General features: G+C 36.4%; 1 protein-coding gene across 1 annotated transcript; it reads left to right on the plus strand.

The window, feature by feature from the left end:
- Positions 1-3,891: 3,891 nt before the first annotated feature.
- Positions 3,892-9,883, plus strand: lep (leptin). The gene is made up of 2 exons (XM_002931835.4): positions 3,892-6,713; positions 8,798-9,883. Exons 1-2 carry the CDS (start codon positions 6,564-6,566, stop codon positions 9,155-9,157), a joined length of 510 nt encoding a protein of 169 aa, XP_002931881.3. The 5' UTR covers positions 3,892-6,563; the 3' UTR covers positions 9,158-9,883.
- The last annotated feature ends 5,365 nt before the right edge of the window (positions 9,884-15,248 follow it).

Consider the following 15,248-nt stretch of genomic DNA (forward strand, 5'->3'; position numbering starts at 1 on the left):
TCGCGGGCATCAAAAGAATAGCCACAGGCGACAAAATAATAGCCGCGGTCGACAAAAGAATAGCCGCGGGCGACAAAAGAATAGCCGTGGGCGTCAAAAGAACAGCTGCGGGTGACAAAAGAATAGTCGCGGACGACAATTTTTTTGATGCGCGACATTTTCGCTGTTTTGCGAATTTTTCACCGTTTCACGAATCTTTTGAAAGATTCGCAAATTTTTTGGCAAAGCGAAACGGGACAGATTCAGGCATCACTAACCACAGCTCTAAGCTCGTTTAATACCCTCGGATGAATACCATCTGGTCCTGAACCTTTGTTTAACTTTACATGTTCAAATCTCTTGAACCACCCGAGTGACCCATGCATCAGTAGTTATATAACTAGAATTGGGTATATTAAAAGAGAAGTCTTCATTATCTGGCTCCTCAGTTGTGGTTGACAGATAAAAAATAAGAGTTTGAAACTGACCAGCCCCTGAATCAACTTTGTACTAGGAGTTAATTTTCTAACTTTGATACTGTCAACAATTATTATATAATTCAGATATGGGACCTGTTATCCAAAGTGCTTGGGACCTGGGGTTTTCCGGATAAGGGATCTTTCCGTAATTTGTATCTCGATAACTTAAGCCTGCTAAAAATCATTTTAACATTTATTAAACCCAATAAGCTTGTGTTGCCTCCAATAAGGATCAATTATATCTTTGTTATTTATTTATAATGGAGTCTATGGAAGATGGCCTTTCCGTAATTCTGAACTTTCTGGATAACAGGTTTCTGGATAAGGGATCCTATACCTGTAATTATATTATATAATATTTGCCTCTACATCTCCTTTAAGAAGAGAATTTTTACTTAACAGCTATGACAGTAGGGAAACACATGATCAGCAAGAGCAGATTTATTGTTTTCAATGGCCTTATTCCAATGATAAATCAACACACGTAATATTGAACCCAATACATCATGCTACAACATGCTGTTTAGTACCCTCAAGTCCCATGTATCCTTTGGTGAATCCCTTGGGATTTTCATTTTGTATTAGGTGAATTTTATGGTTTAAGAACATCTGGTGGTACCTATATTTCACCACTTGCCAAAGGTCCACAAGGGATTGGAAAATATTATGGGAAAACCTATACTTGTCGGTTTAGGGGCACTTTTGGAATGCTCCTTGATTAAGGTGGACTAGCGTCTTCAACCTCTTGCATTCAATTTAGATTCATAGGTGCAGAATTCAATTTATGCTCTAAATAAACTACAAGTAGTGATGTGCAAATCTGTCCTGTTACGCTTTGCTGAAAAATTTGTGAAACCTTGGGACATGCATTGAAGTCAATGGCTGGCTTTTGCTGTGACTTTTTCTGTGGCAACTTTTTTCTGATGTGACTTTTTCTGTCAGGATACATTGGAATCTATGGAATACACTGGGGTCTATCAAGTGCTGCTGCCTAACACAGACAGCACTTGATTCATGAGAAGTCCATAGGTCTCCCTGCTCCTAAATAGAGCGCAGAGGTCTGAAGCTATTTACACAATGACCAGCACAGCGGGCAAAGTAAAAAATAAATGATTTCAAAGATTTATTGAGGTCCAAGTGTCTGTCAAATCCACAGATCCTCCTTTTAAATGCCACAATCTCAACACTGCTATTCAAGCTAAAGTAACAAAATGCCTCACTTCCTTAGCATCTTAGGTGGCTGCTTGCCACCTGAAACTTACTATGTCCAAGGGGGACTGCTCATATCGCCACCTTCTCCCTTCTTCTATTTAATATTACATTTCCCCAGCTTTCCTTTGCAGCAATACTCCCATGACTTATGCACTTGTTCCCTTCCCAATTTTGTTTCTGTCTGTCATCCCCTTCTTTAAATTTTACGCTCTTTTTGACAGGGACCTCATTTAAACTGTGTATTGAAACTCCAGCTGCCTGTTTTATTATTACTGTCTAACCTCTAATAAATATCACATCTGTTTGTGTTTATGCTGCATAAAGCACTGCATAGATCTGTGGTGCTATATAAATATTAAACAATACAAAACTGCACCAATGCTTGGCACTGCCCATGGATACGTCAGGTATATTTTGCAGAATGCATGTTGTACCTCACCTGTGCTCAATAGGTACAGAAGAATCACATGCAAATATCATGCAAGTATTGGAAAGGACACAATCCCTATTCAGTTTTGACTGCAATTGCTTCCAATCCATAAAAATGAGATGACATTTTTTTCAGAATTTGTCAGGGGTTCAGATAAAAGTTTGTTGGAACATTTGGTATTAAACTGAATCCAAAAATTATGGATTTAGTACATTCCTGTTTCTAAATGTTATATGTCCATTTGAAGTCTGTTCCTATAAGATTATATTCAAATTACTTGAATTGTTACCCATGTTAGATGAGCACTTTGTAATGTATGTCTGTGTTATGTTCTCCTTTTTGCTGTGTCATGTTATGCAAAAATAATTTCCTTTTATCTTTTTCTTGCCAAAAACAAACAAGCCTGCATGCACTTATTAATGAAAAGTGAGGCTAGAAATATGTCCATCCTCCTTTGGTAACACATAAGGGGGTTGGTTAGGTGACAGCATTGCATTAGATTTTTGGATGAGTAATATCTTAGGCAATGCTGGGTCAACAGTATATAAGGTTTGTCACTCAGCATTCATTCATACTAAGAAACACTTGGAGAGGTAAGACCATGCTTTTTTTAAGGAAGGCTAACTTGCCAATTCAATTTACCACTTGCCTGCTAGATAGACTAGTGACTAGTGTTCAGATTCGATACAATGTTAAATCCTCTATGGCTTGTTTTCAGGTGCCATATTACAGAACAGCATCAACAGAAATTTTGTAAACTGAACTAAAGGATTTTGCAGCGTTTTTGTGAATTTTGTGAATCTTGTGGATTTTGCCTATGAAAGTTGAATAACATGATATGAATTTTATATAATATTAAGCATTAAATAACATAACTAAACAAAATATAATCTTTTTTTACTCTGTTTCCTGTATACTAGTACATAATGTTTACATCTAGACAGGGATTGCTGTTTATCATTTGACATGAGAAAACCTGTGACAGTTACCTATAATAATTTCCGGCGAAACTGGGCTAAGTCAAAAAAAATCTTTGGCATTCTGCTTACAGTTTATTGCCAACTGTTTTACAAGATTTTTTCCATACAATAATTTTTCTTTAACAGGAACTCGTGCTTCTTGTTATTTTTGCTTACATTCCTTAATGCCAACAAAATAATCACACTAAATCACTCTAAAAACTGTATTTATGTGCATATTGCATTCATTCTCCACTATTTGTCACATATATAGAAGTGTGAGCTGCCATATCAAATCAAATCATATCATAGCTGTGTGTATAAATGCATACAAGCAGGGAAGGAACACTTTGCCCACCCAATATGCTGTGCTTCATTTAAGGAATCTTGCATTAAAACAACATATTATATATATTTTATTATAACTGCATTTACTAGAAACAACAGGGCAATGAAACTTTTTTATTAATCAATTTTTTATACCCTATTTTGTAACCCAATTTTTATGACAGTGGTATACTGCTGTGTGTCTATTATATTTCAGTTTACAACAACAGTACAGTTATGGGATCCATTTTCTGGAAACCCGTTATCCAGAAAGTTTCGAGTTATGGAAAAGCCATCTCCTATAGGCTCCATTTTAATCAAATAATTCAGTCTTTTAAAACGTATTTCCTTTATCTCGGTAATAATAAGACAGTACCTTGTACTTGATCCCAACTAAGATATAATAAAGCCTTAATTCAGCCAAAACAATATTATTGGGCTTAATTACTATTTAAATAATTTTTTAGTAGACTTAAGGTATGGAGATCCGAATTACAGAAAAAAACCCATGTCCCAAGCATTCTGGATAACAGGTCCCATACCTGTACCTGTATTCCATACAGATTTACACTGTTCCATATTAAATAAGTAGTTCACCTAAAAAAATCACTTTTAGTATGATGTAGACAGCTGGGTTCCAAGACAATTTGAAAACTTAATTTTGGAGTTTAGCTTATTAACCCTAGCAACCAGGCAGCAGATTTGAAGTGAGAATGAAAGCAGACTAATATAGAAACTGAACAGGGTGATGGCACAAGGGTAGATTTGCGGCATTTTGTTACCCCAATCATTTATTGCCTCATGAGAGATAAGACAAAATGCTACAAATATCCCCTTGTGCTATTAACCTAAAAGGGATTGTTTGTGTTTTTGTTTAGTTCCTGTAGAAAATCTATGGTGCTATGCAGAACTATTGCAATGCAATATTGACAAGACTACTATGTAGTGCTTACCAAATATTTTGGCAGGTATGACTTTGAGGTGTTCAGGCACATGCGGCAGATATTGACTCCATTTTAGCAAATATCCGCTGTCTGTCCCTGCGGCCAGGCCGACACAGTGGTTCCAGGTGCAGGCAAGGAAAAAAGCTGATGCCAGGGCAGGGGCTAAAACTCAGTCTCTATTTTTCCTTTGGCCAAGAATCAGCCCATGTGGCATCAGCCTTAAGGTATGGTGATCCTAATTATGGAAAGATCCCTTAACAAGAAAGTTCCAGGTACCAAGCATTCCTGATAATAAATCCTATATTACCAATAGTATCAGGCTAATTTAACATCGGTGTTCCTATTTATATATATATAACACAAACTAATTATCCCTACAATTATTAGCTTTTTATACTTCTGCCAATATAATGTTATTAAACTTTCCTGAACCCATGCTTAGGTCTCTGTGTCATATGCGTGCTGCTCTGTGCTTAGATTTATATGCTTCCTCGTGAATTCCCTTGGTATCATGCTCCAGACATTGTGCAATGCCCCGGTTGTTGTTGTCAAGCAATGCTGTGTAATGCCTTTCCATTTATGTCATTGCTCTCGTAAGAACTAGTCCCAGCATTTTATGATCCGTGCACTCGAAGAATCCCTACTGGCTTTGTTATTAACTCAGATCCGACAACAAACTGAATGTTGTCCTTTAACAACGTTATACCCCAGAGATATCAAAACTGCTCTTTCCAGCCCATTGTTGAAATGCAGCACAAAATCAAAGGCTGTCAGGGGGTGCTGTGTGTTTTAGTTTAACAGCATATGAAGAGATATCCCTGCAATTTTCTTTGTTACAGTCACTGCGAAAAAAACATAAAGAATGAAATAAATAAAATAAAAATGCCAAGCAAGTCAATTGAAGCTGAAAAGCACACATTGCTCATTTTACAAGTTATAACTGGCTATAACTGGCTAAATCTGTATATTTAGAAATAATAGAGCAGGCTAAATCAATGACTAGTTATTACTGGCTTAATCTGAACAAATCCTCATAATTGAAGATGACTGCAAGCAATATTTTTTTCAATTAACAACAAATTGTCTTGAAATGACAAAAATGGAATTTATGTTTAAAGAGAGAGCAGCTGGTAATATCTGGAACCCTTTCAGTGCTGTAAAGGCTTGCATTGCAGATGCAAAACTGTTAAGAAGGTGTTCCCTCCCCCCCAACAAAAAAAAAAATATTCTAAATAGTTCACATTTTTTACAGCCTGCTAGAGGCATTGCTATTGCCGGTACCCCAGGGGCAGAAACTGCTTTGACTATGAAATTTTAAAAGGGAGGACTCAAATAAGCACTGGGGTTGGCTCATCATTTCCCGGAACACAGAGAGGGTGAAAAAAATCAAACGAGTCAGTGTTGTTATAGGACAAGTCTGAGGAAATCTAAACTGGGCTGCTGTGCTCATCAACTCATACAGAACAGACAGATCTCTTATTCACAGTGTTATGTCACTTCTGCAACACTTAGCTGACAAGGGCAACTGGAAATAATAGAAAAATGATAGATTCATGTATATGATTTATACGTAGAATAAAATAAGTAACAAATAACTTTTGATAATATATTCTTTATTTTGAAACACTGGAAAAGGATCCATTATCCTAAAACCTTTATCCAGAATGTTGTCAAATATGGAAATGCCATTTCCCATAGAGTCCTATACTTAAAAAACAATTCTTCATTGTTGACTGATCATCATGGGAGAATCATATGTATTATATGTATCATTTATTTATTGATGTTGGGCATGGAAGTTACTCAGTGTTTCACAATGGAAGGATAGAGCAATTTCTAGGTATAAGGATATACGGTGACCATTACTAAGGTTTTATAATGGCTATATGGGGACTACCTTGATACTAGACAGCAAATAGTCAGCTATGGTCTGGGATTACAGCAGTAAGTGGATTAAGTGATATGTAAAAACATACATATTTGTTAGTGTCAGTTAAGATTGGTATTGGGCTTGCTCTGTCAGTTCCCAAATGTTCTTATGTAAGCTTTCATCAGTCATGTCACACAAGCAATGAGGCCACTCACTCTACATTTAATCAAGGGGTGTGTATAGATGTTCTCTTTTGTCATTTAAAGTCCCCTGTAATTCTATAGATATTTATTATTTTTGCATATGGGTAGTTAGATGCAATTTTTTAATGTTTGATGCAGGCCAAACCACAAGATTCCTACAATGCAATATATTCACCTCTCAGTCTGTGGGATCTTGTGGATGTTGCTGCCAGTATGCCAAGGAAGAGCTATAAAGGCTGATCGAGTCAAAAATGATGCAAAGATGTTGGCAAGGACCTTGATAACCAGGATACAAGAGCACCCGATCCAGGTGAGGCACAATGATGCTGCACTAAGTCATTTTTAGCAAACAATACATAAAAAATGCTCAAATTCAAGTGCATGATAAAGTTACCAAGATGATAAATCAAAATGTTTGTGCATTTGGTTACTAAACTAAGAACCTCTAGTTTCAGGGCATGCACAGTATGTCTGCTGGCTTCCTGACATTAACCACCCAGCAATGCTTGTACCCTTACTAAATCCCTGGGATTATTATTATTAACTTTTATTTATAAAGCGCCAACTTATTCCGCAGCGCTGAGATCTGATATATTGTTTAAAAACTCATCATCACTAGACCCAATTTGTATCCAAAGTTTGTATCACTTAAAGAGAAACTCTCATTAAAATGAATTTTCCAAATATAATCTTTTAAACTTTGTGGATCATTTTGGAAATACTCACATTTATCTTCAGTATTCCCCTCTGATTGGTTGCTATAGGTTACTGGCCTGGTGCAAATTTGTGCAGTCTTTATAAATTACCCACATGGTCTTATGCCTCCAAGTCAGAAATGTAAATATTAACACTTGCTTTGAGGACACTGGGAGCAACATCCAAGTGGTTGGTGAGCAACATGTTGCTCACCAGATAATCATTTTTTAAATAATTTTTATAAAATGAAATTTATTTTACATTTTCATTTTTGTGAAAGTTCCCCTTTAAAAGCTGTTCCCAGAGACAGCAATCCTTGCTGTATTCTAATCTCTTCACTTTCTTTTCAAACAAACCAATGCACAGGTCATTTGAGGAAAAATGAGTAAATATTTATGTTCAGACTACTGACCATGTTGATAAGCTGGGGGTAGGTCATAATAGTTGGCACAGAGTGTGGCTGTACCCAGCAGTCCTTCTGTTTCCATATCAGAGAAATTGCTTTCACTGGGGAAAGCCACCCTGCAAATGGCAGATAATGGAGAGATTTTTTTTCCCTTTGAAAACATGTAGACCTGCCCATGGCAATCTGTGCAGTAACATGACAACTTGAATTTAAAAAAAAAGAATTGCATGTTGTTTCAGTTTAGATTCAGATCTTCCTTTGTCTTCCACGCCATTGTGTTTGCGCCAACTATGCTCAGATTCTTCACAAAACAAGTCTGTCAGGATGTGCTGGGGTGCTGGTGTTCAAACTATCTGCTTTAGATCTCTTGTACTTTGCAGTTCTATTTGCAGTTGGTAGAGACTTGCAACACACACACACAAATACAAAAAGTAACATTTGTGTAACATTACAGCATCTTACTTAAATAAATAACTCCCACTGTTTATCTGAAAGGAGAAAAATGACTCATTTAAAGCAGAAGTATTTTTCTGGTCCCATGTTGTTTGGTCCTCTCTTAGCTCATCATAAGATTACAGATATATAGAAACACAGTTATTATAGTCTCAGGCACATCCAAAACAGTGAAAACCAAATTTGGTGTAATTAGCCTTTGGGATGGGCCCACCTTCCACAGTCCCACAGTCTGGTAACCACTACTGTAAAGGGAAACATCAAAATGTTTTATTAGTTGGTCACCTGTTTGAATTTCATAAAGCAAATCACATTTAAATATTGAGGGAGATTTATCAATACAAGTTTTTGTGCGCTAAGAAAACTCAAATTCGACTTCTGGTTCAAAACCTCGAACGTAAAAATTTGGCCTTTAAAAGCTTGCAAGTTTATGGGAGTTGTCCTAGGCTAAGTCAAGCAATAATCAATTTGAGATATTTGAGGTTTTTTCAAAGTATTTGAGTTTTTTATTCAATAGAGTTTTCCTTAAAATAAATAAGCCAGCACTGGAAGTTGCAAGTTTATTCGATTTAGAAAACAAACTCAAATTCACCAACTCTAAAATTGATAAATAAGCTTAAAGTGTCTCTTGGGTCCCCATACTGCAACTGAATGGTAACATTCACATTCTTTTTGCAGCTATATTTTATATACACCCCTTTTCTGTTTGCATACATTGCACTGCTTATTTTTTTTGGGGGGGGGGGGAGCAGAGCCATTTCTACTACTCAGTATTCTTTAGCCCCTTCTAACCAACTGCTATTTTTTCTCTTTTGTTCATTTTTTTTTTACAAATCCAGTTCCTTTTCCCCAGCAATCTGAAAATCAATGGTTTGGATTTTATCCCAGATGAGCAGGTACTAGAAAGCCTGGAAAGTATGGATGAAACTCTTGAAGTTTTCCAAAAAATTTTCTCCAGTCTTCCATTGGAAAATGTTGATCAGATGTTGAGTGACATGGAGAATCTCCGCAGTCTCTTACAGTTACTGGGCAACATTATGGGATGTACAACCAGAAAACCCACCCAATGTGACACTCAGGTGAACCTGACAGAAGAATATGCTAAAGCCCCTTATACTACAGAAAAGGTAGCGCTGGATCGCCTCCAAAAATCCCTGCATAGTATTGTCAAACACTTGGACCACATCACTGATTGCTAACTAAGGCCCTTCTAATGACAAAATAACTCTATTTTTCACTTCTCTAAAAAAAACCCTGGGTCATTTTAATGAGGAACTACTGCAAGCCATATTTATTCACAAACTGCATAAATAACAGAGGCAATGTTTACCAGGAGCTATTTCTCTCTCTTATTTGTCAGTGAAAACATGCACATAGTTAAAGGGAAAAATTATAGAAAGCTATTGTTTCCAACAAGATATCGATGTCATAGAGTAAATCTATATGTAAGTTATTGCTAGTCACTAAATGAATCAGTAGATACAATAATAACAATAGCTGCAACAAAATCTTTTCTAGTTTCCTACAAATAAGCTTCCCTATTTGTACTGTATACTGCACACTACAGAATATTTTAAATATTTTTGATAACTGTATGGACATGACTTGCACTAGTCAGCGAACAGTAAATAATGTAACTCCAAGATATATCTATAGTAGAGAGGTTTTGCCATGGCAATAAACAGCTTTGTGTTTGGTACCACCCAGCCTAAAATGAGGTCATGCTGTAAATGACAGCCTTAGCTGTGTCTTTAGTTTGTAAAGGAATATGGCATATTTTAAAGATATTTTTATATTTAAATGTTTTCTTAAACTTGAATATTTTAGCTAAAGTGGGCAGCTGTTACTGTTATTTACTATGCACAAAAATCACCGTTATAAATATTTATTTATTTATCCTATGTTTTAAAATAAACTTTTGTAAGAAAAAAAAATGTTTTTGTTGTGATTTATTTGCATTGGCCCAATTGTCTAAGTAGACCTGACAGAGCAAGTATGATTAGAATTCTATTTTATTTTTAAGGCATTGGTAAATACACCTAGGGGCTGATTTACTAAGACACGAATTCCGACCGAATTGGAAAAATTCCGATTGGAAAACGAACATTTTGCGACTTTTTCGTATTTTTTGCGATTTTTTCGGCGCCTTTACGACTTTTCGGAAATTATCGCGACTTTTTCGTTACCAGTACGATTTGCGCGAAAAAACGCGAGTTTTTTGTAGCCATTCCGAAAGTTGCGCTTTTTTCGTAGCGTTAAAACTTGCGCGAAAAGTTGCGCTTTTTTCGTAGCGTTAAAACTTAAAAGGCGCAACGTTTTGCGCAAGTTTTAACACTACGAAAAAAATCGAAACTTTTTGCGCAAGTTTTAACGCTACGAAAAAATCACAACTTTCGGAATGGCTACGAAAAACTTGCGTTTTTCCGCAAAAATCGTATTGGTAACGAAAAAGTCGCGATAATTTTCCTAAAAAATCGCAAAATACCGATCATTACGAAAAAAACGCAATCGGACGCATTCGGCCCGTTCGTGAGTAAGTAAATGGGCCCCCTAGTTATAGAGGAAGAATAACATATTCAGATTGTGATTTGATAGTTCTAGTGATGCATCACTTTGCTATGGAACATTTGTAAAGTTGTCTAAGAATATTTGTGCATGCTACTGACCTGACCAACTTCACTGTGGCTCTTGACATCAATTTGAGAAATTTTGAAAGTCACACAACCAATCTTTTGTTATTTGGGTAGCTGTAATGAAGAGTAGAATATATACATATACAGTATATAAAAATATATAATATATCAAACAAAATTGTCTATGGTATTAAAAGAAAAGGGTAAGTACAAATTAAACATTTCGAGGCTTCCGGCTCTTTGCCAAGCAATGCAATAATGACCAAATACATCTTGGTCTACTGAAAGGTAAGGTCATCTGACACACCCCCAAAAACAAAACACGAAGAGGGACATTTCAAAACGTAACAATTACATACTTTACATATTTTACCCTATTCAGATTCCTGGATTTATATCTCCAAATATATCTTATCACAAAATGTGATTTAATGAGTACACACATTCATTAATGGTTTAACAAAATAAAAGCATAATTAAGGGAGTGTACTCAAATACACCCTTAATGTACATGTAATTAATGGGGTTATGTAATAAACATTTGCCCAGAAGCAATAACCTATAGTAACCAATTAGCAGGTAGCATTTACTGGTCACCTGTTTTAAAACAAACATCTTATTGGTTGCTGCACCTGGGCAAACTTTGTGCCTTTTATTACATATTGGGGTAAGAATTTTATTAAAAGTTGAGGCCCCTGGGATATAATGTCTGCAGGGTATGGCCCCCACAACAAGAAACGTGGTTGATACTTTTAATATATATATTTATATAAATATATATGTATATATATTTTTTTTTTTGCTCTTTCCTTGCTTGTGAAAGGTGATTCTACTTACACGTTTTACCCTGCCTTAGGGTCCTTTAGCATGCCTGCCCCTGCATGACCCTGTTTTTGATTTACCAACAGTTTAAAATCTGGAAATCCTCTGAACACATCCTCGCTGCACCTGAATTGCCAAAAGCAACTACACAGTAGCTAAAACAACCAATGATTACAAGCTTGGCAGAAGGGTAATTTACTTAAGGAGTAACCAGTCTCACACATGACTTAAATATTAATATTTGCGGTTAATGTTTACAATGGATGCCTTCAAACTCAGCAACCTCTCATACTGTCTTCTTTCAATGGGAATGGAGAATTGCCAGTAAGCTTGACTGTGGGAATGTAGGGATGTGATTCTGTAGTCATCATGACTTACGCCCCTTCTATATATGTCATTTGAAAAAAAAAAATTCTAATAGCACATAATTAGAAAATGTTGAATCTTTTGATTACTAGAATTATTATTATTAACATTTATTTATAAAGCGCCAACATATTCCGCATATTCAAAGTGTACTATGCGACAATTTCTCAAAATTACAATTCTAAAGCTATAGTCTTCTTTTTTTCTGTAACATAGAGGGGTTAAAACCCTGTAAAGTTAGGGTTGCTTTGGTTCTAAAACCGCAGACTTTACGTGGACTAAGAATTGGGCTGATCGCAGCCTAGAATGAGATTTGTTGTCAGACCTGCTTGACACCTACTGACTGCATGGCACCTTCATAAGGTTACAACCTTTTAGAAGCAACCGTGACAAGGTACCCTCTATAAGAAGAGTCCATATGTACAAAATATTTTATACAACACAACAAGGCTCTTGCATTAAAACACACAATCACACAATATATATTTTTATATGCCTTGGGACATCTTACAAACGGATCAAATCATGGCATGCGGCAACTGTAATTGTTACACCACCAATGCTCTACTTATTATTAAATGGGACCTGCCACCAGACATATAAAAAGCTGTATAATAAAAGTAATTTTCAAATTAAACATGAAACCCAAAATTCCTTTTTTATTAACACATCTATACCCATTATAAAGCTATTAAAAATCCCAGCTGTCAATCATATTGCCTGCCCCGCCTCTATGCCTTAGTCATAGAGGCAGGGCAGACAATTACTCACTTCCCCCTCCCTCTTTGCACTGGCACTTCTGCAATAAAGACTTTTAAAGGGCTAGTCCCGTTTCTAGCTCTGAGTGCCAGTGCTTTTTTTGTTATATCGATTTTTTGGAGGGTGCCGATACCCCGCAGCGGTGTGCACCGAGCGTGAAAATTTGGTGGAGTTAAGGATGTGCGAGTAAGGTCTTCCTTGTTCGTTTTGTGGGCAACAGGTCTGCCATTCTGGCACAAGATTTTGGGGTAATACAATGTTTGCCTTAATAACAGTGTCCACAAAATGGCACTGCTTCCTGTGGTTCCAAGACTGAAGGAAACAAGATTTAAATAATTTATATAGTGTAAGTGAAGTTTATTTTACTTGACAAACACAATAGAAAAGAATTTGGAATTATTTCTTAGGGTGACAGGTCCCCTATTAAATAAACCCTGTTGCATTTGTTCAGAAAGGGAGATTCTCACACACCTATAATTAGCACCCAGAATGGACATCTGTATACAGTAAATATGTCAGTAATATACTATAATTATTTTCATTTGTGTTTATTTGGGGTTGTTTTATAAAAGTCACAGAGTTAGATTTTTGTCTAGGAACCAACAGCAATGAATTTGACCAGAAAATGCTGCTTCTTTATTAGTTTGCATGGGTTATAAGTGCAAACTTCAAAGCATTGATTGCAATTTTTATGAGCCCAAGGTACAATATTAGAGAAATAAGGGTTTATTTACCTCTTAGTGCTCATTTGGCAGCACATGCACTCAGGGCCAGAATTTTTCTTTCTAGGACGCCACAAGGCTGTCCTCCGCTTCAGCCCCCTGCCACTCCCATGGGTTGTGCTAGTGCATCCTTTCATCTTACACCAGGAGGCCAGGGGGCACTTGCCTAGACCCTGGTGCTCCGGGTATAAAAAAACTTCAGGTGCTGCTGGGCAGCATGCCACCTTAGGCTCTGGCCTTTGTGGCCTTGTCACAAATCTGGGCTTGATTGCTCCTTCTGGGGTTGTAGCTCTCTGTACAGAACACAAGATTGGAAGTCTGGTGCTCTGTGCATAAAGCAGAGTCAGGAAATTCAGCCCTGCCTTGCCCATACCATCTGCCAATTACAGCTGTTTTTTGCACTTTGCAGATTACTGGGGGCATTATGAATGAGCCCTTTAACCTGTAAGACAACTTAGCTGTACTCACCAGCGCATAGTATTTGTTCTAGTTACCCCAAAGACAATACATTTTATAGGAAGATGGTCTTATTGGGATTAGTAAGGGTGAATACCTTTATGGAAATAACAATATTATTATGTTTTTGCAGAAGAGTTTATTTGCTATATAGGTTATTGCAAATGCCTTTTATGTTTGGCTGATAAATTCCTTCTTGCCTCCTCATTGGGCAGTGTCACATTAAGCAATACATGTTGCTGCTCTAATTTTATAATGTAATTGTTTCCAAATAGGTGTGCCTCCTGATTCTGCCTTTGGCCCCTTAATGAATGTATGGTGACGCATATACCCAATTAAATAACTAGGTGTATATTATTTATTATTTATGCTCTCTCAGGTTGCCCCTGACAGCACTTTGGACTTGACTCCAATTTCCACAGTTGTTGAAGGGCTCCAGTTACAGTTGTGCAATAGGGAGAAAATTGTTTAAAATAAAGGAATCTAATTTTAATATTTGAAATGTCATTGGTATTTGGCAAAATGCATCCTCTTGTGGTTGTGACTGATATCACTTAGTAAAGGGGGGGGTATAATGGTAATTTGTAGCATGACCCTATGCCATTAGTGTGTCAGTGAGTGTGGTACCTAAGGAATGCCTGTATACATATGTATACAGATCATTTGAGATATTTGTGCTGTGTTTTAATGGGGGGAGTCAACTCTTCCATTTCACAAAAATGATTGTATTCTCTGTAGATTTCTAAGTTACAAATTTACCATTTTTCTAAATTACAATTGTAAATATCCGGAGGTTCCAAAATAAGCGACCCTGTAGTGATAGAACAGTCAAGTAACAGGTTAGGTCTAAACATTTTAGCTTGTGCCCCATTTTAGCTAGTAATGGTTGTGCGGTTTTTCGTAAATAGTTTCAAGTTGGATTACAATGAACTGATTTTAGTTACCAGTGAGATTAGTTTGGTCTTATAGAATCAGTGGTTAAATAAACTCCCCTTTAAATCCATCTAATATCATGACACCTCAGCAAAAACGACACAATAAATCTGCTGGTCATGGTCAGGTTATTGTTGGTCAGAAACAAGTCATTGCAAGTGAAACGCTACTTATCACACAGGTTTTGGATTTGAAATAACTTTTTACATCTATCTGAAGATAAAAGAAGGTTTTTTTGTTGAGAAGAATTCTTGCATGAAAACATTATGAAACTAAAAGTGATTATAGTTGTCTATAAAAGCATACGTGAGCTTTCAACTGAGTCTGGCAACTATTCTTCTTCAGAAATTCTCATACCTCTCTTTGTTTATATACCATATACTACTGTCTTGCTCTTTGCTATTCATTATCTGCACAACAAAAATGAACCTGGACCTACTAGAATCCAGTATCACCCAGTATAAGACCTCTTTTCAGTATCCTCCATTCATTTGCTCCTCTTTTACAGTGTTCTTTCTTATTTATTGTCATGGATCCTGGATACTCCCCTGTTATCTAAAATTAAACATTTCAGTAAATTAATATTTCCTCTGGAACTG

The sequence above is a fragment of the Xenopus tropicalis genome, chromosome 3, assembly GCF_000004195.4.
Source record: "Xenopus tropicalis strain Nigerian chromosome 3, UCB_Xtro_10.0, whole genome shotgun sequence".
Classification (NCBI taxonomy): Eukaryota; Metazoa; Chordata; class Amphibia; order Anura; family Pipidae; genus Xenopus; species Xenopus tropicalis.